This window comes from Galeopterus variegatus, unplaced genomic scaffold (assembly GCF_000696425.1).
Source record: "Galeopterus variegatus unplaced genomic scaffold, G_variegatus-3.0.2 Scaffold5132, whole genome shotgun sequence".
In the NCBI taxonomy this organism is placed as follows: domain Eukaryota; kingdom Metazoa; phylum Chordata; class Mammalia; order Dermoptera; family Cynocephalidae; genus Galeopterus; species Galeopterus variegatus.
Window position 1 is genome coordinate 107,785 of NW_007731243.1, and position 24,178 is coordinate 131,962.

Genomic DNA, 24,178 nt, shown 5'->3' on the forward strand with positions numbered 1-24,178 from the left:
TTCCCGCTCACTGGCTGAGCGAGGTGCGGGTGCAACACTGAGGGTTGCGATCCCGTTGCCGGTCCCGGTCCGGGCGCAACACTGAGGGTTGTGATCCGTTGCCGGACACGACAAAAGACAAAAAGGAAAAAGAAAAAAATAAACACTTCTTCAAAATAACATAATTTTTCCCTTTACAAGAGAAAATGTAAGCTGACCTTATTAAAAAACTTCCAAATTTGGAGAGAAGGCAGTTCCCATAAATAAAGTTGTATCATGAATAGCCTTCAAGTTCTATCACATGCTATTATAAATGTATTTTGATATGCTGTATACTAATAGAAAATGTGCCTTGTTAGAGTTCTCATTATGTCCCCTGTGCTTCAAGCAAAATAAACTGTAACTCTACTTAATACCTAAGAAACTGTTATGAAGAGGGAAAAAAGGGAAATCTCACCCAAAAGAACAACACCTATCAGTTAAGTGAAAACATTAATTTTCACATCCCTGGCTGGGCCCCCCGCCTCGTGCCCTGCACATCCTGTCTCACACCAGCAGTCTCCGTCTAAAATGTCAGGGAGACAGCAGGAAGCAGAATTTCAACAGCACCCTAGGCACCAAGCAGGCTCACCAGACATGCACTCTGCCTATACATGGCCCATCACTAGGAAACTGCTGGGCTCAAACTGGTTCTAACCTAACCTCCCTGAGAGCAGGGCCTGCATAATACCATGTATGGACCCCTGTGAGGAAAATAGAGTAGTTTAGTCAGGCCCCCTTGCCTTAGGTCTGCTTGGGGGTGGTGCAGCACATTCTTTGTAAACAAGTTGTGTGTGGGTGGAGTTAGTGCGGAAGTGCACCAATATATCTTTTTTAGTTTGTTGCTATTGTGTGTTCTTCAGTTTGTGGAGCAGCCACCTGAACTGCTGATTGGCAGAGAGCTCATGTCTAAAAATAGAAGATGTTGGGCCGGCCCGGTGGCGCACTGCTACAGTGCGCCGCTTGGGAGCGCGGCGGCGCTCCCGCCGAGGGTTCGGATCCCACATACAGACCGGTTCCCACTCACTGGCTGAGCGAGGTGCGGGCGCAGCACCGAGGGTTGCGATCCCGTTGCCGGTCCCGGTACAGGCGCGACACTGAGGGTTGCGATCCGTTGCCGGACACGAAGAAAGACAAAAAGGAAAAAAAATAATAAAAATAGAAGATGTTTACTTTGCTGGCAGCTGCTCAGTTTTTCTTTCTACTTTGCCTGTAGCAGTTGAGTTTCTGAGTTTTTCCTTGGACTGCCTGGCTCTTAGACGTGTGTGTGCTGAATAAAACTTACTATTCCTTCACCTACGGCTCCAAGGGCCTTTTTTCTGGTTACCTATCTCATACACCTGCATGTGAAGGGTTTGTGACCTAGTCTGGACAATGGGCTTGAAGGGTCTGTGAGCACCAGACCCCATCCTAGCTCTACAGCCCCACACCCAGCAAGCAGGGTAATTTTCCAAAAAAGATTCTCAACAGATATTTCTAAAACAATGTTTTAATACCTAACTACTGTCAGGGTAATTTTCTAAGTGACTTTTCAAACTTATACACAGCACAAACTTTTTGATGTTTGATAAGTTGCAAGTTAAAAAGATACACAATTTTTATTAGATTCCTTCTCAGATTAACTTCTTAGAAAGACAAATTTTAGAGAAAATAACAGCATTTTAGCAATATGCATTTTTCAATATCACAGAGTTCTCACATAAATTTTACAAACTACTTTAATAACTATACATGTAAAACCACTAGTTTAAAAATTGAATCTGGTAGAACTGGTAACACAGTCTCTCCCAACATCACTCTAAAACATCAATGAAGAACATGGGAAAAAAAGAAAACAAAATAATAATGAAAATTAAAACTAAACCATCAAAGGGAACATTCCAGTGACTACAAGATGTGAGTTTGTGCTGAACTGAGAGCCACATCAATGTTCAACTCTCAGCCTGCCTGTGGTCTTGGCTACTCCCCTCCTTCTCCATAGAGAACTCCTTCCTCCCACAGCGTGCCTCCTTAGTGAAGCCTTTCTCACTCCTACACAAGGCCAGTCTCCTCCAACACATGTCAGTTCCTACTCATCTGTACCCATAATGTTTTAAGGTCTTTATTACTCAGCAACTAAAATGTTATATTTAACATTTAATACTTAAATGCATCTTAATATAAAAGTAATCACTATGGAAAACAAAGCTGAGATGTCAGCATTAACCTCAATTTATATTTTTCTTAAAAAGATGATGAAAAAACTAAACATACAGTGAAATAAGAACTTTCCACTAGGGGGCAAGTTGAGCCAAGTAAGGAGAGATGCTTCACAAAATCACTTCCCGGATTTCTCCATCAGTACTCCTTTTCTATGCCGTTCAATTTCACAGACCCTGAAAATAAGAGGTGTTGAACTTCTGGTACCTCTTGGGAAAACTGAAGACAGAAAAGCTGCTATGATTTAGTAAAGCTCTTAAATGAATGTGCATTTCTTCATACCAACACTGACATACACCTGAAAAGCGCACACGTGCTGGAAGCAGCTCGACAGGACACAGCAACACTGCGTGCACACCTAGATTTGCAGTCCTCTGCAGCAATCCGCCCATCCCCAGCTAACCACTGCTCTCCAATCTGCCTCAGATGTATGAATCTAAGACAAAAAGCTAAACCTAACGTAATATCTCATTCAGAGCTTCCAGTCAAGATGGCAGAATAAATGGTCCCCAGCGTCACTCTCTCCCACAAGTCAACTAATTTACAACTATAAAAAAGCAACAACAGCCAAGCGGGGCCACTGGAGCTCAGGGGAAGAGGAGGAGAGACCTGTGGAGGGCATGAAGGTGGGAGAAACCATGATGAGAGAAAGAAAAAACTGCTTGGTGCATTTCAAGCCCCAGCTGCGTCCAGGCTGGAGCTGCTGAGCACATGGAGCAAGAGCTGGCAAAAGCCGCAGTTGTGCCCTTCAGATGGGCTTGCTTGGAGGCAGCAGGGGAGAAGAGGGCTTTGGTGGCCCCCAGGACAGCAAGACCACTAATAGGGTTCCCATGGACCCACACAGGAGTGAGGAGGCAGAACAGCTGAAAAGGGGGAACCATTCAGAGGCTGGTGAGTCATCACAAGGAACTGGTGCATGGCCCATCACACAGGAAGTGTTTGGAGTGGGGAATTGGTGGAGGCAGGCCCACCGAGGCAACATTGGGGTACTGCATGGAGAGCTGATCTGCACCCCAATCAGCACAAGCCCACTCAGTGGAGACAAGTCAGGAATACAGAATTGCAGGGGTACAGTTTACTGAAAAGACTCAGGCCTAGACCAGAGTTTCCACACAACCCAGGTGTACTGGACCTCACGAGACCCAGAAGTACCTATAAAGTCAACCATTAAAACCTGAGCTGCAAAAAAGCATTCCCCAGGGAATCAGCAGCAAAGCAGCAATTCAGATCACCATAGAGCTCAAGTGCTGGTCCCCACAGACAGTCCCTCCAATTCAGAAGTAAGCAAAGGACAACAAATTAGTTACAGTGAAGAATTTAAGTAGTGGAAATAGCAAATAATCCAACACAGAACTGAAAAAAAACAAGATACCCACAGACCAGAGACAAAATTAGATGTTAACTAATGAAGGTCTCACATCAACAAAGAACACCTATAAAACCTAGAATGACCAAAGCCCCCTGGGCTCCAAAGCCAGGGAGGAGGGAGGGCGGGGGACCTCAGCCACACCACACACCACAACACACCACACCACCCCCAACCCCCGACACCCACAACCAGCCCAACGATGACCACTGAGCAGCCACAGAAAGTGCCCCAGGCTACTGAGCCAGGGCAGTTGGGGGACAGAGGGCCCTGGCCACACTGCCTGACATCTGCATCCAGCCCAGCAACAACCACCAAGCTGCCACAGGAAGAGCCCCAGGCTCGCTGCAGGAATGAGGAGGGTGCCACAGGCCTCAACCCCGGCCCCCCTCCTTCCTCCTTCTCCCACCCTATTTCCTTCCCCTTTCCCTCTCCCCCTCCCCATCAACTGCTCCACAACATCATCTTAGAATGTAAAAAAAAATATTAATAAAATAAACTTTAAAAAAATCTCATTCAGACTAATCTTCACTTTCTTTTTGGTATGGCTTCCCAGCAATTGAAAGAGCATGACCACATATGTTGTCCAGAAAATGATCACAAATTCAAATCCACTGGCAATCCACCAGTCCATGTTCTTAGATGGTTCCACTTACACCTACCATGCCAGCTGCTTGCACCAAACACTGCCACTCCTCCCTCCTGCTGCAGAGTGCCTATCACCAGCCACTATACAACATGCTGGCTGGTCCCACTCCAAAAAACTGTACTCATTGAACAAATAAGCACCATCTGGGAACATGGAGAACACAGAAAGAGGGCCACAGGGGATTCAGCAGTTCAGTTTGGAGAATTCTGCATCACCTTCACAAGCGTGACCATGAGATGCGATTACCTCCTTTGAGCTACATCATGATGGAGGACAGAGACCCAAAAGACCAAAAGAAGAACACATCTGGCTCATGTGGGAGGCAACACTAGCACACCAGCCATGGAGGCTGTGGAATTCTCATTGCTAAACATGTAAGAAAACCTAAAAATTAAAAAAACCTACTTTAGACTGTTTACCTGCATTATCCAATATGGCAGCCACTAGCCACATCTGATTATTTAAATTTCAATGTAAAGTAATTAAAATTTTAAGAAATTAAAATTTGAGGCTCTGAGCCACACCAGCCACATTTCAAATGCTCAATAACCACATGTGACCTGTGGCTCCCATATCAGGTAAAGGAGATAGAGAACGTTCCCATCATCACAGAAGTCCAGCACAGCTCTGGTTTCACTCTCCTAAGTGCTGAAGCTCAACTGTGTCCCCAAAATTCATATGTTGAAGTCCAAAGCCCCAGGACTCCAGAATGTGACTGTACAGTCATGCACCACATAGCAATGTTTTGGTCAAGATGGACCACATGATAGTGGTCCCATAAGTTTATAATGAAGCTGAAAAATTCCTATCACCTAGTGACACCATAGCCATCATACCACTCATGGGTTTGTGGTGATGCTGGTGTAAACAAACTTACTGCAAAATATGTGAAGGAGGAGTGCCTAGCTTACCCATGGGTGACCCTCCCAAAGGCAGCTCAGACCTTTAAGAAAGAAAGCCAAGCATTTGATACATTATATCTGACTCCAAGTGAAAGGATTCTTGTCTACTTCAGAATTCTTGCATTTTTAAATGATTCCAACCCATCCCCACAGCAAAACAGTTAATAACACTTAGTTAATGATGGATCTTGGACATGACCAGCGCCATTGTGGACACAATAAGCACAAAATAGCTGCCGGCCTTGTCTTCCACTCCACCACCAAACCCCTCCCCACTTCCCTTTATGAGAATCCTCATGACTTCTGCAAAACAGAAACCCTTTTGCTGCTGCAAGGGTGCAATTCTCTACCCTCGTTGCATAGCTTCAGCATTACCATAATGCCCCTCCTTAATGGTATCAGCCAGCCCTTGGCACCCTATATAACCTACCTCACCCCCACATCTGAGGCCATCCTCCATTCTGAGGGCAGCCCTGGGCTGCCCACTGCTTTGAGCGCAGCCCAGCAGATTTTCTTTTCCTTTAATAAAGCTTGATTGGTACCCAGCGTCTCGGCTCACTTTCTTTCAGTTAACATTCACTGAATGCTTGCTGAGTGCCAGGCATAATCCCTACCTGAAGTTTAATTTTCACGACTTTGTGGGAGTGATAATTATTCTAATCCTCATTTAACATATGAGTATAGTGAGGCTCAGAGAAACTTAGTAACATAATTAGAGGTCTCACACTCATGCAGCTAGTGTCCAGTGCAGACAATAGGAAAATTCATTGAGGGCCGGCCTGGTGGCGCACTGCTACAGTGCGCCGCTTGGGAGCACGGCGGCGCTCCCGCCAAGGGTTCGGATCCCACATACAGACTGGTTCCCGCTCACTGGCTGAGCGAGATGCGGGAGCAACACCGAGGGTTGCGACCCCGTTGCCGGTCCCAGTCCGGTACGGGCGCGACACTGAGGGTTGCGATCCGTTGCCAGACACGAAAAAAGACAAAAAAAAAAAAAAAAGGAAAATTTATTGAGGTTCACTTTCATAATACACTTCTGCACAATAATGAAACTGCCAGTAACACATTTCTCAAAAAGTAACCCCGTTGTTTACTAACACATCACTGTATTTGGAGACAAGGTGTTTAGAGATAATTATGGTAAAATGAGGTCAGAAAGGTGGGTCCTAATCCATTATGCCTGGTGGCCCTATAAGAAGAGATGAGGACACAGACATGCACAGAGGAAAGACCACGTGAGGACACAGGGACAGGGTGGCCACCTACAAGCCAAGGAGAGAGGCCTCAGGGGAAACCAGACCAACTGACCACTTGATTTAGGACTTCCAGCCTCCAGAACTGTGAGAAAATAAATTTCTATTGTTTAAACTAGCCAGTTTGTGGTACTTTGTTACAGCAGCCCTAGCAAATACACTAAGAATATCAAAGCTATTTTTATGATTTTACTTCCAACATAAAATTAAAATGTAATCATTTTTATAGAAAGTAGAACCAGATATTTATTTATTCTTCCATTCAACACATAATAATTGAATTCTGATTGAATATCTGCTTTATGGCAGCAACTACGTTGGGTTCTGAGTATGCGGTGCTGCCCCTATAGAGGTTACATCCTAGAAGTCCTGGGCATAAAGTTATCCACAAGGTTCTAACAAGATCCAATATTCTTATGAGCCAATTTCTCAGATTTAAGCCTTATTTTTCCTGCAGCATTGCAGCCAATCAGTTCTAATTGTCAAAGAATGGTTTTAAATGTATATATATTTATATACATGTATAAGATATAGCTATAATTTATTTTAATATATACGTCTGTCTAGGTTCCAAAATAATATTCTTTTAAAATTCTTTTCATCTAAGAAAGAACTAGAAAAAGTATAAGCAGAACTTATCTTTATCAATAAAATACTAGTTCATTTAATCAAAGGATGGCACACTCACTGCAGAGACAAGGCTAAAGCCAAGTAAAGTTACTAAAAGATCTAATTCCAAAAACTTCAGAGAACAGAAAGAGATCATTAAACTTACATGAGGCTTTTCTTTTCTTAAGACTATTAAAGAAAGAATAGCGTACTGTCAATGTACATAAAGAATAAAAACTAATCCAAATCGTCACATCTACTTCTTTTGGTTATTGAGTATTATGAATATGTTAACCCAGAAATCTAACTATCTCTTGTATGTGCTGTTGTACTTGATGGTAGTTTTAATGGGATTATTTTGTGGGAGTTTGGGGAGGATCTTTTTTGGTAACACAAACATTTTTTCTACCCTGGTGACCATCACATAGTTGGGTACTTTCATGGCATTACAAGCGCAGTCCCCTCTTCACCATGAGGCACTGACCAATACCAACTTACTTGTCCTTCCAACATCTCTCGTGGCAGCCCCGTCCGCTCCTGCTCTGAGCTGTTGGTTCTCCGTATGGAAAGGCTGTGTGATTTGCGCTTCTGCTTTGCTTGGCGAGCAGTGGAACAGCTCCCGCTTTCTGTGGGCATTACTTCCAGAAGGCAGTGTCCTGGTCCCTCCTGCAATAAGCTAAACAGCAGCAGGAAACACAAGTGTTTTATTTATGATATAGCAAATTGAAATAAAGGCAAAACAGTGGACAAGATATTACTACTTTTGATTACAAGCTTCCTTACTATGGTTAACATTTACTACATAATTTAGAACAGGACAAATTAAGATGTTTTAGGTAGAGACTGACAGAGTAAGGCTAGGCCTGTGAACCAAACCAACTCCATTTTCCCTGCAGAGGACACTTTGTTACTTTTCCACTCCTCAGTCATTACACCCCCAGGGCAAATGATTACCCCGGTGGCCCATCCTGATAAAACGGATTGAGATAAGAGAGGAAACAGATATTTACTGAGTTGCAAAACCCCTCCCTAAGGCTTGTTTACCCTAACTGTAAAAGTGATTAACCTTACCACCCCTTTAGGAATTCCCACATGTGCACAAAGCTTCAAGATGGAACACTACAATGACCCTCCTGGGGTGACAATGATGAACACCACTGCCATCTTGGACCTACTGAGCATGCACTGATGATGCAACCAGGAAGAACAGAATGTACCACTTCCAGTGATGCTGGCCTGCACCCCTTAACTCCTTTCCCTATAAAAGACCTTGAACAGCTCCCCTTGGGGGGCTAGCTTTACTGTTGCTGTCCCCCTTATGCATAAGTCTATCTCCCTTTTAATAAAGCATTGCCTGCTTTACTGCTGGGTACACTGTTCATTTCTATGACTTTGGAATATAAGAGCCTAATTTAGTCACCAGCGAAAACTGGAAAGCTTTGGGCACCAGAGAAGACTCTAGCTGCAAAAGGCAAGTGGCCACTGGGACTATTTTGTTCCCATGTCTCTGCTGCTGGTCTCTCCTGGAGTCCCTGGCCTAAATTCTAACAAGGCAATGTTTTATTCTCTTTTACTCTTTTTCCCCTTTTCTTCCTCTTTAAAGTGACTGCCAGACAACTATAGCTTAAACTCCTCTCAACCTGTGAGAAGCATGCTCTCTCTGGCCGGCAGCGGTTTGCCCTGACAGGTAACTAGCAGAGGTGGGAAGGCCAGTCCCACACCGTGAAGACCATGCTTGAGCAGGTTCCCCTGATGGGGGATTCACGAGAATGGTGGGGATTCATTCCCATGCCACACAGCGACTGGAAGTCCGGAAGCCACTAAAATTCTCTTTACCTTTCTCTGATTTTCTGAGCCCTCTCCTGCTGTTTGGTTGGATTATATCTGCTACTGTAAGTGGGGAACCCTGAGCATTTTCTGATTGTTAGACCTGCCTCCTTCCACCGGAGAAACTATTTTAGAAACTCTCTGCTTGACTGCCTTAACTGCAGACTCTGGCCTCTTTGCAACTTTACTTGCTTGCTTCCGGCACCTGCCCTCTATGAGATAACAGCAGTCTCACATCCCCCAAGGGCCGGATGCAAATTAGGCTCCAGAAGTGACCAATGGACTGTCCCATAATCAGCCAATCCAAATTAGCAGGACTGCATCCCTCATTTACATAAGAGGACCTGAATGGGAACTAGGGCGGGAAAAGGACAGAAATTTAGGCTATATAAGATGGCCTTTTCCTTTGTTCTGGGAGACACTGGTATAGAAGTCTTTGCTCCCCAGTGCTCTCCTTGCTTATAAGCAAAAGAGGCTCTGTAACACTGAACAAAGAGCTGCAACACGAAATAAAGAGCTGTAACACTGATGCCAGTCTTGGATTCCTCTGTGCATTCGGCCCACAACACTACTATGTAGGTGTACCCTGGAGGGCTCCTGGCTATGTTTTGTTTCTGATTTTCCAAGCCCTCTTCTGTTCTGTATAGGTGTGCCCTGGAGAGCTCCTGGCTATGCCTTGTTTCTCTGATTTAAATCTAGTGGATACTTTCCTTCTCTGTGCCAACAACAGTGGGGAGAACTGCTTTTATCAATTACTCTGTCAGAGGAATAGGTTGGCCCCACCGACTGGAACTAGGATAAACTGGACCCCACTGCTTCTCTTTTCTGTTTGTTTGCTTGATTAGACATTTAGTTGAGTACCAGTAATCTAAATAAAACTTCCAATCCTTGCACCAAATTTTGGACTTGAAGGTTACTTGTTTAGTGTGAGAGGCAGGCCGAGCCTGGTCTGTCTGTAACAAGATCACTGCCTTTGTTAAAGAGGTAATTTTTTATCAAATTTCACTAACATGTTTCAAAACACAAATAGCACAAAAGGGCTTAAAATAAAAAACAACTCTCCCTTAAGCCCACTTTCCCCCCCGGCTCAGCCCACTCCCTGGAGGGAGCCAGTTTTAAGTGCCTGATTTAGACAGCAGAGTGGATTCTGGAGTAGTGCTGTACAAAAGAAACACGTCGCAAGTCAATAAGTAATGTTAAGTTTTCTAGTGGCCACATCTTCAAAAGTAAAAACATGTGAAATTACTTTTAATGATTTACTTAACCCAATGGTCAATATAAAAAACATTAGATATTTTTACACTGTTTTTGATTCCCTCTGCAAAATTCAGTATTTTATATTCACAGCACATCTCAATCCAGTCTAGCCACATGTGATTAAGTCATTCAAATCTCTAAATAATTTAAACATCATAATTTACCAACTTTGGATATTTTCTGCTCATTTTCTGATATCCATTCTTCCTCCCAATATATCGCTACATTAGTTAATACAATTTTAAGAACTGTATTTACACATTACATCTTCCTTTTTCAACTACAGGTGTATCTGTTCCTAACACTACCACTGACTTTCTATTACCCATCCCTCCTCCTCCAAACACAACCCTGTCACTACATCACTCATGTTTGTGCTGAGCAGCAGCACTGTGCTTTGCTTTAACAAAATGCCTGCTGAGCCAAGCACTGAGCAAAGCAAAAACAGGACACTCCCGTGAGCTCTCAGAAGCCAACATGACAAAAGTTATCTCGATTTAGAAAGGAAAACTGGCCTTAATCCAAAAGTTAGGGGGATGATTCTACTAAATGAATGTATCAACCCTATGGGAAAATATGCTGACCTTTAAAACAGCTGCAAGGTCTATGTAAACATCAAAATTCCAAGCAGGCAGTTAAAACTGCAACTTAAGTTAAGACTGCATAACAGGTCTGTACCCCAAGGCAAGACCTTCTTCACATGTGTACAAGCTTCTCCCTTGCTGACTTCTCACATCACCAGATGCAGACAGCAGACCCTAAAACGGTATTCCTCTCCTCCTAAATGGTTCTCGTTTACTTAATAACTATACCTTACACTTTGTTAAAAATTAATTTATGCATTATGGTATTTTAAGATCACCAGCATTCCCTTTTCTTTTAAACAAAGTCAATTCATTTTGAAGAAAAACAGTTTACTCAAACATAAAGGAGAGTATTTTTAAAGACAGAATGTATTTACAAAAAAAAAAAATCTTTCATAAAAGTTATTAACATAATAACCAAGATTTTTTCCTATTTGGTTTGTTAAGCATTCTAATTATAACACTAAATATTGAGGCTGAAAATATTCCTTTTCACAGGAGAAAATATTATCACATAAAAATTCAATTCAATTTAGAGTTTCTAATATTATAATTAAGATAGTAGAAATCAATGAACTTAATCTTAGAATATGGGGAAGTCTATAGTTCTTTTTTCTAAATAGTACTACAAGAATGTGAGCACATACAGTTTAACTAGTTTTGTTTCCTTTTTACTATACACTATCGAGAATTCTCATATATAAATTTTGTTATAAAGTAAAACTTTTTAAAAGCCAAGCCTAGGGCCAGCCTGTGGCTCACTCGGTAGAGTGCGGTGTTGATAACACCAAGGCCACGGGTTCGGATCCCATATATGGGATGGCCGGTTTGCTCACTGGCTGAGCGTGGTGCTGACAACACCAAGCCAAGGGTTGAGATCCCCTTACCGGTCATCTTTAAAAAAAAAGAAAGAAAGTGAGAACAGGTTTAATATAATGAATCAGAGATACAGGTTCCACAGGAAGAGTGCGGCCTAGCCCCAGAGGCTGAGCAGAGCCCACACCAAGTTTAACACAAAAGTAAGAAATACACACTTAAAGTTTAGCACAAAGTGCAGCCTGGCTTCAGGGAGTGAGCAGCTGCTTGTGTGCAGGATGACTTAAAAGAGTGAGCAGCCGCTTGCTGAAAGTAAGTTTGATACAAAAGAAAGGCATACACACCTCAGCAGGGGAAGTGTGAGCTGGCCCCAGGTTCAATGGCTGAACGTGGTGCTGACAACACCAAGTCAAGGGTTAATATCCCTTTACTGGTCATCTTTTAAAAAAGAAAGCCAAGCCTAACCCAAAAATGTCAGAAACCTGGGAAAGTTTGTTTATCATTTATGTTTAAGACACTTATTAAAAGACTTAAGTTATTCATAAAGTCTAGTTAATTTTAGTTGTTCTTAACCAAAACAGTCTTGTGTTAGTTACGAAGTCCCCAATTTACCCCACATACCAGGATCATCTTTTTTAACTTTTTATTTTGAAATAAGTGCAGATTCACAGGAAGCTGCAAAGATGGTAGAGAAATGTCCCTTATTTCCCCAATGCTTTTATTGTATATAATTACAGCACAATTTGTTATTTTATCTGTTAATTTTGTTAAACCAGCAAATTAATATTGGCACAATGTGAGCATTTGTCCCTTTTGTTTCATATATAAAGTCCTATAAATACCACCAAAATCAAGATACAAAACTTTCCCATCACCAAAGATCACACTCAGGCTACCCATTAAAGTCACCCTAACACTATTCCCCAGAGAAATCCCTAGCTCCTGACAAACACTAGCTTGTATCCATCTCTATAATTTTTCATTCTGAGAATGTTATACAAATGTGATCATTGATTTCATGCCCTTTTGAGATTTTTTTTTTTCCCATTCTCAGCTCAATGCTCCAGATCCATCCGATTTGCTGCATGTATCAATAGTTACTTCCTTTTTATTGCTAGGTATTATGGACAGTATGAATGTTTAATCATGTTTGTTCAACTATTCGCCTACTGTAAAAACCTTTGTTTTTTTTCCATTTTTTCCTATTACAAATAAAATTACAATAAATATACAAGTTTTTGTGTGAACGTAAATTTTATTTCTTTTGGATGAAGAGCCCAGGACTGAGACTGCTGGGTTGTAGGGTAAATTTATGTTTAGTTTAAAAAAAAAAAAATCTGAGATATAATTTACACACCACATAAGACACTCATTTCAGTTTACAATTCAATGATTTCCAATATATTCACAGGGTTGCGCAACCATCACCCCAAAAAGAAACCCCACGCTCATTAACATTCACTCCTCATTTCTTGCAGCCACTCTCCACAACCAGCCCTAGGCAACAACTAATCTACTTTCCGTATATAAAAATTTGCCCGTTCTGGCCATTTCGTACAAATGGAATCATAAAATATGTGGTCTGGTCTACCGTGACTGGCTTCTTCCACTTAGCACAGTGGTTTCAAGGTTTATCTATGTTGTAGCACATACTGGTAATTTATTCCCTTTTGTTGCCAAATATTCCAATGTATGGATATACCATATTTTACTTATCCATCCATCAACTGATGGACATTTGGTTGTTTCCATTTTCTAGGTTATTATAAAAATGCCAGTATGAACATTAGTGCAGCATGCAAGTTCTACGTACATGTTTCACTTCACTTATGTATACACCTAAGAATGGAATTGTTGGGTCAGACAGTAACTCTGTGTTTAACTACACTTTGTTTTCTGTTTTTTGTTAACGAAACCGTCAAACTATTTTCCAGAGTGTCTGCATCCTTTCACTCTCCCATCAGCAACATATGAGCGACAGAGTTCTCCACAACCTCACCAGCATTTGGTACTGCCACTATTTCTAATTCTAGGTGTCGTGGTAGGTGTGTAATGTCTCATTATGATCTTAACTGGTTTATCCCAATGGCAAGCGATATGAGGTATCTTTTCAGGGGCTTATTCACCAGTCATGTGTCCTCTTCAGTGAGCTGTCTCTTCATGTCTTTTGTCCATTTTCTAATAGAATTGTTTGGATTTTTTTTACTGTAGAGACTTAGGAGTTCTTTATATACTATGGAGTAGGAATTTTTTGTCACATACAAGGATTTTTCACAAAGTTCATGGACAACTTCCGGACAGCCAAACACGTGGAGGTTCCAGGAGGGTGGCACACTCTGGGAGGGCAGAGACTCCATACCCCTTCCCCCATACCTCACCCTATGCATCTCTTCATCCATATCCTTTGTACTATCCTTTCTTTTTTTTTTTTTTTTGTCTTTTTCCATGTCCAGCAACGGATCGCAACCCTCAGTGTTGCCCCCGCACCGGACCGGGGACCGGCAACGGGATCGCAACCCTCGGTGTTGCTCCCGCGCCTCGCTCAGCCAGTGAGCGGGAACCGGTCTGTATGTGGGATCCGAACCCTCAGGCGGGAGCGCCGCCGCGCTTCCCAAGCGGCGCACTATCCAGTGCACTACTGGGCCGGCCCTGTACTATCCTTTCTAATAAATAAGTAAACTAAGTAAGTACCTGCTTCCTTGGGTTCTGTCAGTTGCTCAAGCAAATTAATCGAACCCAAGGAAGGAGTTGCTGGAACCCTGATTTCTAGCTGGTTGGTCTAGAAGTTGCAGGACCTGGACTTATCACTATCTCTAGGTAGATAGTGTCAAAACTGAATTGGAGGACACCCTGTTGGTGTCTTGCTTGCCAATGGGGAGAAATCCCCACACACTAGGTCACAGAAGTGCTTTTTTCCCCATTCACTCCTCATTTGCTGTCCGGATTGGGGTTTGCTAGAGCAGCCCTGGCTCACAGAAACATATGGCTTAAACAGGTGAGGGATGAGGAAACTCTGATTCCTGGGTGGTCACGAGGTAACCCGGGATAGGGAGCTGCAGCTGTGCTGTGCTCAGTTGATAAAGGTAAAAGTTACCAGTGGAATTTAGAGATGGATCTAATTCCCAGGGAGCTATCAACAGATGCATAAGGAAATGGAAATTAGTAAGAAAAAAAAAATCCAATTCCTTGATTACTGTTACCTGTAATAGCTGAAATGAAAGAAGAGTGCTGGGTCAGACCTCAATGCTAGACCAAGCTCAGATTTCAGTCAGGTTCAGTTTAGGTCAGAAGCCTCAGAGCCACCCACAAAGTGAAATATTATGCGGGGATAAAAGAAAGCACCTCCAAGACCCCTTGTTACTAAGAAGGTAGTTTATGTGGAGGAAAGGCAAGACCAAGCAATTACTGAAACCAGAGAGTATGATGTGAAGGAACTGTTTCATTTTTGTAGATCTGTACCACCAGCTCCCTGCAGAGCCTTTACTAAAATGGATTCTGAGAGTAACCAGTTTAGGGGAAGTATCTTTGGTTTTAAATGCTACAGAATGGAGAAGTATGTTTGGGTTGATGAAAGCCCCACAACTTGCCATGGAACATGGATGGCTGTACATGATCCAGACACACAGGAGGTTATTCCCGAGGGAACAGCCAGACTGGATAAAAGCCACTGTTTACCTTGAGAAGGGGGCCTGCCCGATTCCCCCTGTGAATACTAAGTGGAGCACCCCAAATGAAGCAGCTGGCACACTTCTTATGCAAGCCACATGGGACTGGCTTTATGATGACCAGGATGTTCCCCTGCAGAATATGCCAGTTACGGGCCGGCCCGGTGGCGCACTGGATAGTGCGGCGCTCCCGCTGAGGGTTCGGATCCCATGTGGAGACCGGTTCCCGCTCACTGGCTGAGCGCGGAGCGGGCGCAACATCGAGGGTTGCGATCCCGTTACCGGTCAGTAAAAAAGACAAAAAGGAAAAAAAAAAAAAAAGAATATGCCAGTTACCCAGGTCATGGCAAATGCTGTGGTTAAGGGGGCCACTTGAGCATGGGCAGCCCGTGTAATTTTACTGCTGCAAGGCAGAGATACAATCAGGGAAGCAGTATCAAGTTTGGTGTCTCAGCTTCCCCTCAAGGGTCTTACAGATGCTAACAAAAAAGGGAGGGTGAATGACAAGAGAATGGCAAAAGGCAGAAGGGAGTCAAAGGACTGATCCCAGGAAGGTGGGAATTTTAAAACGTTTATTAAGAAGTAAGGTGAATAAAGAAAACACTTATAAGAATGAAACTAAGTGGAAAAGAAAGGGGAGGTTCACGGGACTCATCCACAGCAGGGTGGAAATTTTTAGATGGTTTTTAAAAAATGCAATGAACAAAACGGAAATTGATGGGTTTAAAACAAAGGTCTTAATACGACACTACCAAAAGTTGGATGGACCAAAGGGAGCCTCTTCTGGTCCCCCAACATTGAGGTTCCAAAGAAGTTTGCTGTATTTACCCCACTTTGAAAGAATCTGAGGGGCAGAAAGGCAGAGATTACAGTGAAAAAGCTGACCAACAATTGTCTGGGGCAATATTCAAGCAGATTAATCAAGATAAACACTGAAAACAGGCAAAGACCCAAAGCCTTTTGGACTAGAGAGAGTAAAATGGCCAGGAGGTGGAGAAGAAACTTTTCGGGGGCTCCTTGACACAGAAGGCCAATGTGCTGTGACTTCAAAACCTGAGATAAAGTCCTGGTGGAGGTGACAGGAAAATGAGGGATGACAGAATTAAAAGAAAAGTTCACAGGAGAGTTGGTACATTTAAATATGCTTCATGTGGGGTAGGATGCTGATATAACTATGCAACTCTTGACAAGGGAGGAGTACACTAGTATGACAAATAGAATTTTTCCTTTCTTCTGCATATCACCTCAATCTTTTCCCCCCTACCTTACACAGTGGTCCTAGGACCAGGTCTTACAAGTGCTGGAAGCAGGCAGGCATGATTTCTAAGCAAGCTGTAACAATGTGTTTAAGCCTTATGTCAGAATTCCTAAGGGCCTGATGAGGGTGAGTTATGCCTTCACCCCATCTGGCAAGATTTGGGGTTAACAGTGATTGCAGCTATATTTTCCGGTGGCAAACACAGCCAACTCGTTCTGCACCTGTGTAACCTTACAGTGCAGGAAGGGGAAGAAATGAGGGGGAGGCACTTGGTAGACTAGCACAGTTACTGAACCTAATGTCCCTTTTCCAAAGGTGGGAAAGTTTGGATATTAACGGACAGAAGGAGAAATTATAGCTGAGGGTAAAGAATGAATAAATAGGTAATAAATTGACAGAAATCCAATGATAACATTTAACACCTTGAAAGAGGCTCAGGGCAAGAGATGACATCATCTCTTAGCTCAGTTATTCCAGATGCCTGAAAGGGTGAAACTGTGTTTGCCAAAACCACACCTGCTTTTGGAAACTGTCAAGACTGAATGGCAGCCTGCAGACCTCAGTGACCTCATCCTGGGAAACAAATGACGTGACGATGACTGGACTAATTACTAATAATGACTGAGTGGGATCCTAGCAACATGCCAGTGTCTTTTGAGTTGTATGCCTTTTTGACATAAAGGATCTGTGTTCAAACACCAGGGGATGGACTGTGACATTGTGAAAACACATATTTGGTCTTCGCCTCTTCATCTCCTGACATACAACTCCTAAAATCCTTGGAATCTCCAAAATGATAAGAGTCTTCTCATTAGCTAATGATGGCTGGCAGCCCCTAGGTAGCTTCAGGATGTGGGCTGGTCACAGGAAAGACCAAGGCAGGACTTTCAGTCCCACCCCCCAAGCTCCAGGGAGGGAAGAAGGACTGAAGGTTAGATTGATGACCAGTGCTCAATGATTTAATCAGTCGTGCCTATGTAATGAAGCCTCCATAAAAACCCAAGAGCAGAGGGTTCAGAGAGCTTCTGAATAGCTGAACACATAGAGGTTCCTGAAAAGTGGCATGTCCAGGGAGGTACATGGAAGCTCCATGCCCCTTCTCCCATACCTCACTTTGTGCATCTCTTTGTCTGTATCCTTTGTAATACCCTTTATAATAAACCAGTAAATGTAAAAAAATTTTTTTAAAAAAAGTTCATGGAAAAATTCATAGTATCTTTTAATTCTATTTCTTCATGAACTTTTTGAAGTACCTACGCGTGTGGGTTGCAAATTTCTCCCAATACATTCCTTATCTTTTCATCCTAACAGGATTTTCCACAAAGCAAAACTTTTAATTTTGATAACTTATTCTATGGATCATACTTTCAGAATCATGTCTAAAAACTTTTTATCAATCAATCCCTAGGTCCCAAAATTTTGCTCATTTTCATCTAGAAATTTTACAGTTTTATGTTTTACATATAAATGTATGAGCTATTTGGAGTTATTTTTGTAAGGTGTAAGATTTAGGTCAATGTTTTTGGGTTTTGTTTTTGCCTATAGTACCCAATTATTCCAGCACCATTTGTTGAAAAGACTACCCATTCTACATTGAATTGCTTGGCATCTTTGTCAAAAATCAATTGGCTGTACTTGCATGGGGGTTATCTCTTGGTTCTCTATGGTTCCAGTATCTACATCTCTCTCCCTCCCTCCACCAGTAACACAGTTTTGATTATTGTTCTGTTAAAGTCTTAAAACCAGTTACAGTGATTCCTATCATTTAAATCTTTCTCAAAATTGTTTTAGCTATCCTTGTTCCTTTGTCTCTCATTTTAAATTTTAAAGTAATCTTTTCCATATCTATACAAATCTTGCTGGGATTTTGATGGGAATTGTGTTAAATCTGTTACATCAGTTGAGGGAGAATTGGAGAATTTATTATGTTGAACCTTCCAATCTATGAACACAGTAATTATTCAGATCTTTCATCAACTTTCTAGTTTTCTGCATTAAAGTCATATGTATGTTTTCTCAATTTTACGTGAAGTTTCCCTTTTAATTATTTTGAGCAGTCTTAAATATTATATTTTTATTTTGATCTCCACATGTGAATTGCCAGTATACAGAAATGCAATTAGATTTTTGTATTGAAGTTGTACTGTGCATTCTTGCTGAACTTATTCATAAATTCTAGGATTTTTTTTTGTAGATTCCTTGGGACTTTCTGTGTAGATTATTACATCACCTGGAGAAAAAAAAAGGAGTTTTATTTCTTCCTTTCTGATCTGTAAGCCTTTTATTTCCTTTTCTTACCCTATCGATGTCACTAGAAATTCCAGTACTATGCTGGATCACAACAGCGACAGCAAACATCCTTGATTTGCCCCCTATCTTAGGGTAAAAAATATTCAATATTTTACCATTAAGTATGATGGTACCTATAGGTTCTTGCAGATGTTAAGAACGTTTCCTTCTATCATTCATTTTCTGAGTTTCTTTCATGAGTGAGTGTTGAATTCTGTCATATGGTTTTTCTCAATCAATTAATATTATGGTGTAGCTTTTCTTTTCTGACCTTTTAACAATGTCAACTATACTGATGATTTTCAAATATCGATCCAACTTGCATCCATGGATAAACCCCACTTGGTCATGGTGTGTATTTCACTTGCTCTCCCTGTATTCTCTCTTTTCTCTTTTCTTTTTCCTGCCTTCTTGTGAATTACTTGAATGTCTTTTAGAATTTCATTTAGACTTATCTTTTTTTTTTAGTGGCTGCTCTATGTATTACATTATACGTTCACAACTTAACACATTTTATTGATTATCAACATTTTACCAGTTCATGTAAAATGTGGGAACCTTACCTTCCTCTACACCTTTACATTTCCCTATTTATAACATAATCATTTAAAATACTCCCTCTACATACACTGAGACTTTATCAGATAGCTGTGCTTTAACACTCAAACACAAGTTGGAAAAGGAATATCTACCGAATGTACCAGCAGTGCGGCTCTTTCCATGGTTTGCTCTTCCTTCCCGAAGTTCCCACATTCCTGTCATCATTTCCTTTCTGTTTAGAGAAATTCTTTACCTGTTATTTCAGAGTGGGTCTGTTGGAGACAAACCATGTGAAGGATGTTTCCACTTGATACAAAATTCTGAGCTGATTGTTCTTTTCCTTTGGCACCTGAAAAATGTTAGGCCATTTCCTCCTGACCTCCCTGAGCTCTGATGAGAAAGCCGCTGCCATTTCAAGTTGTTTTCTGGGGCTGGCCAGGTAACTCAGTTGGTTAGAGCATGGCCTTGTAACACCAAGGTCAAGGGTTCACATCCCTGTTAGGGCCAGCTGCCAAACAAACAAAAAAATCCCCACAAACTGTTTTCCCTTCTATAAGTAGCGTTTCTTACTACTTACTTGTCTTTAGTTTGCAGAAGTTTGACTATGATGTCTTAACATCTTTACAGTTATCCTGTCTTCACTCAGCTTCTTCTATCTATAGGTTTATAGCTTGCCAAATTGAGGAAATAATCAGCCATTATTTCTCCAAATACTGTTTCAGTCCCACCATCTTTCTCCTCTCTTTCTGGAACTTTGATGATGCAAATGTTAAATCTTTTGTTAAAGTCCCACAGGCCCTGAGGTTCTGTTCATTTTTTCCAGTCTATGTTCTCTCTGTTGTTCAGATTGGGTAATTTCTATCTTCAAGTTTATTGATTCTTTTCTCTGTCCTCTCCACTCTGCTGTTGAGCCATCCGCTGAGTTTTTTATTTCAATTATTGTATTTCTCGCTTCTAAAATTTCCATTTGTTTCTTCTTTATATCCTGTATTTTCTCCCTGAGACTTCCTATTTTGTTTTCAAATATAAATTATTGCTTATTGCAGCATTTTATGATGGATTCTTTAAAATCCTTGCCAGATAATTCTAACATGTGTCATCTCTGTTGGTATCAGTTGTATCTTCTCATTCAGGTGGACATTTTAGTGGTTCTTCATATGAGTGACTTTCAACGGAAACCTTGACATTTTGGGTATTATCTTATTGGACTCAGGATCTGATTTAAGTCTTTAGTTACAGCAGACCTCTGCCAAAACTGCTTCAGCAGGCAAAGAGAGCGCTGTTTCTGCCAGGTGAACACAGAAGGTGGAGGGGAAGTTAAGGTTCCCAGTTCAGCCTCCATCAATCCTGCATGAGGAGGTACTCCTTGTTACTGCCGGGCAGAGTGAGAGTTCGGCCTCTCCAAAGGCCTCCAGTGATACCCACATGGCTGAATCAGGGAGCCCTGTTATGGCTCGCTAAACAGCCTCCCCGACACCACAGAGGGGTGACCTACACTGCCACTAGATAGAGGTAGAATTCCTCAGTTCCTCCTAGGTCTCCCCCAGTGTCGCCCAGCAGATATGAAGACCCCAGCTCCTCATCCAGGCTTCTCTTATACAGGCCCTCCAGAGATGGGCATCTGTACAGCTTACCAAGGGTGGAAGTCTAGATTCCCCATGCCGCCTTTGATCATTAGGGCGAGGGTGGAAGCTGCAGTGTTTTCTGTGATATTTGGCTGGAGTAAAGCACTAACTGTCTAAAAAGTTTTCTGTCTGGTTGCCCCTTTCCTGGTCTTTTGGCTAGAGTTAGCAGGCTCTTCTTGGGGCTTTTCTTGTCTGAGCCCTTTGGTGTTCCTGGGTTGCTAGCTTCTCCAGCACTAAGTCTGGGCTAAATGAGGCAAAAAGCAAACCCAGGGAACTAAGCTCTGTCATTTCTCAGGTCCCAATGTATCTGACCAGTCTATTTTCTTTTCTCCACCTTTTTAGTCTTATATTTGTTTTATATATAAAATCCAGTGTTTTTAGCTGTACTTAATGGTTGGAATAAAAAATATATCTCTACTCCATCTTTCCATAAGTACAAAGCCAAGGATCATCTTTTGTTTCTCAAATTGCATACGTGTAGGCCTTATTTTAAAATAGGAACAAGAAAGCAAGTTTTACTTTATCACACTAAAAATGTTCAGTTACCTGTTTATAAAGAAGTTTACCTCTTTACAAAATGTTACAGTTTACAAAGTATGTTTTAGAAAGGAAAAAAAGTATCAAAAGTCTGTGAAAGCTTCCTGATATGGTTTCAGAGAAAAAAGGAGATATCTCCAGACATTTAAATCAAGCAAATCTTTCTAAAAATGGTAAAGGGCTTCCCTTACCTCTCTTGAGAACTTCATGTGGAAACATTCTGATAAGTATAAACTGGATGGTTAACACATTCCAAAGATTCTACAAGTAGTTATAAAAAAATGCAGAAATTGCAGTATCGACCCTCCTTTCACCTCACAGTTGTAGGTTTTGGTTCACTGACTTCATCTCAAGAATCACACCACTGGCTTTTTCAGCCCCCTTGTCTTCAACAGGAAATAAGCAGTCCTCTTCACAACTGATTTTCAAATCCCCACACCTGTGTCCCTCCTTTCACCTCACAGTTGTAGGTTTTGGTTCACTGACTTCATCTCAAGAATCACACCACTGGCTTTTTCAGCCCCCGTGTCTTCAACAGGAAATAAGCAGTCCTCTTCACAACTGATTTTCAAATCCCCACACCTGTGTTTCCCTGAGCCTTCAACCCTCCTCTCCTCCTCCCCATAAATCACATGATGTTCTTTTTGGCCTCGCTTGCTTTTGGTCATCACTTCACAAAAAAGTTAATATATTGGCTACCTTTTTCCATTGATCAATTTCCAACCAAATATATGAATTTCAAACAATTACTTCCCAAAACCTGGCACCAAATGGACACTCTTCATACTGGAGAAATTTTTATCTTTTAGTAGCTTTCTAAACTCTGTGAAGTCATATCTCAAAGATGTGTTCAAAAGTTCTATGACATACACTGAGTTATTAACACTAAAAGATTTCCTGGCTAATTCAAGTTCTGCTTCTTCCTATTACTTCTTCACTATAGTTCACCTATCAATATTCTCCCAAAATTAGGTCTGTAGCTTCCGCATTTTTTTAACCTCTTCTATACTTTTTTCCCCCTCCTGTTGTTAATCTTTCTATTTGGCACAATCTCTTCCTGCAAAATTTTTCTAATCTTACTCTTGTCTCTGCGCTCACATCCTCCACCTTCATTCTCAGCAGTCTGTACTGGTCCTATCACCACTTCCTTCCTTTCACACCAGATGCTACATGGAGAGTAAGTTCTTGGCCCAAGAAGTACACTATCTTCAGGCTACAGGCAATACTGCCTTCATTTCAGGCCATGTGTATTAGCATAGATCTTATTTAAATGTTTAAAAACAAGTTTGGGTTTTTCAGATTGGTATTGTGGAAAGAGAGGCAAGGAAGTTGCGGGTGTTCATAAAAGGAATATTGAAATGTCATACTACGGAAGGCACCGTGGAAGCTGGACAAGAAGGGAAGCTGAATCGAAGAATTAGTGGAAGAAAGTCAGTGCACTGTCAAGTCCACCTGAGGCTGAAGAACTACTACAAAGGGTTGCTGTGAGGCTTAAATGGACCAATAAATATGAAGAATCGCTAATCCTCACAACAACCCTGTGAGGTAGGGTTCCCAATCCACATAACAGTCTGTTAATATTTAACACTTTAGTAAATTGATCACAGAACTGCAGAGTGAAGAAAATTTCTTCACTCTAAAATAACTCTAGGACTGGCCATTTAGCTCACTTGGTGAGAGCACAGCCTTATTACATCAAGGTCACATTCAGATCCCTATTCCAGACAGCCGCCAAAAATAACCAAATAACTCTAAAATAAGCTACTTCAACCACTATGCACTATTTCACCTAAATGCCAACTAAAACAAACCTGAAATACCAAAAGATAATTATCTTCTTCCAAAATATTCACATTTACCCAGTATCATAGGACAGACCACCACATTAAACAGAGACTTATGTAAATAACGTTTATAAAAAACCAAGAGGACATTTTACTTTCAAGAATCTATAAATAGTCCCCTCCAAAAATCCAATCTTCCTATCCTGTCATTGAAATAACTGATTTAAGAGTCTTCCCAACTCCTGTGCCTGGGTATGCTGCCACACACGTTCGTTTTCCCCACCTTTCGTAAGCAAGGTAGCTGCCACATCCACACAGCTCTGATGCAGCACAGCAGGCCCTGGCCAAAGAGTCAACAAATTAATGAAATCCACAAACATCCTTTGTGTTAACAAACTGAATTCCCTGCCTTCCAAATGCTGTAATATTAAATATCATCAATGAATACTTAGTTTTCTGCTCTTTTCAAAAGGCTCTTTATAATATTTCTAATATTAATTAGAAGAATCTAATAACTTATATAGTTCTAAGTGCATATGATCTGAAAAAGGCAAACAACCAAAGTGGTTTTAAAAAGCAATACAACAAATCAATTTATGCTTTCATTTGAAACAAAAAATACATAACATTACCCTCAGTTTCACATCTGCTGGGATTTCAAACATTCCAGAAAAGGAAAAACACTCACTCAAACGGTTAATTTCATGAATGTTGATCATATGCACCCCTCCTCTACCCCTACCCCTCCTCTACCCCGACCCACCCGCACCCCGACTCACCCGTACCCCGACCCCTCCTCCTCCTCACCGACCCCTCCTCACGCATACCCCACCGCACACGAGTCCTCCTCGCCACCGCTCTCGCACCCCGGCCCCTCCTCCCGGCATCCCGGGAAGGACGCGGCGCCCGACCAGTGGGAAGATGGCGGCACTCACCCGTCACAGCCGCCGCTCCCGCCACCGCCCGGAGCCAGCCCGGGTCGCGCTCAGCACGTCAGCCC

At 41.8% G+C, this 24,178-nt stretch overlaps 1 protein-coding gene across 1 annotated transcript in view; it reads right to left on the minus strand.

Moving 5' to 3' along the window:
* The window catches only part of WDR37 (WD repeat domain 37), a 95,158-nt gene extending 70,980 nt beyond the window's left edge, over nt 1–24,178 (minus strand). Inside the window, exons 1-2 of the mRNA XM_008588965.1 lie at nt 24,114–24,178; nt 7,495–7,672 (exon numbers count right to left, since the gene is read on the minus strand). Coding sequence (XP_008587187.1) covers nt 7,495–7,632 — 138 coding nt within the window. The 5' untranslated portion in view covers nt 7,633–7,672; nt 24,114–24,178. The remainder of the gene's footprint in view (nt 1–7,494; nt 7,673–24,113) is intronic.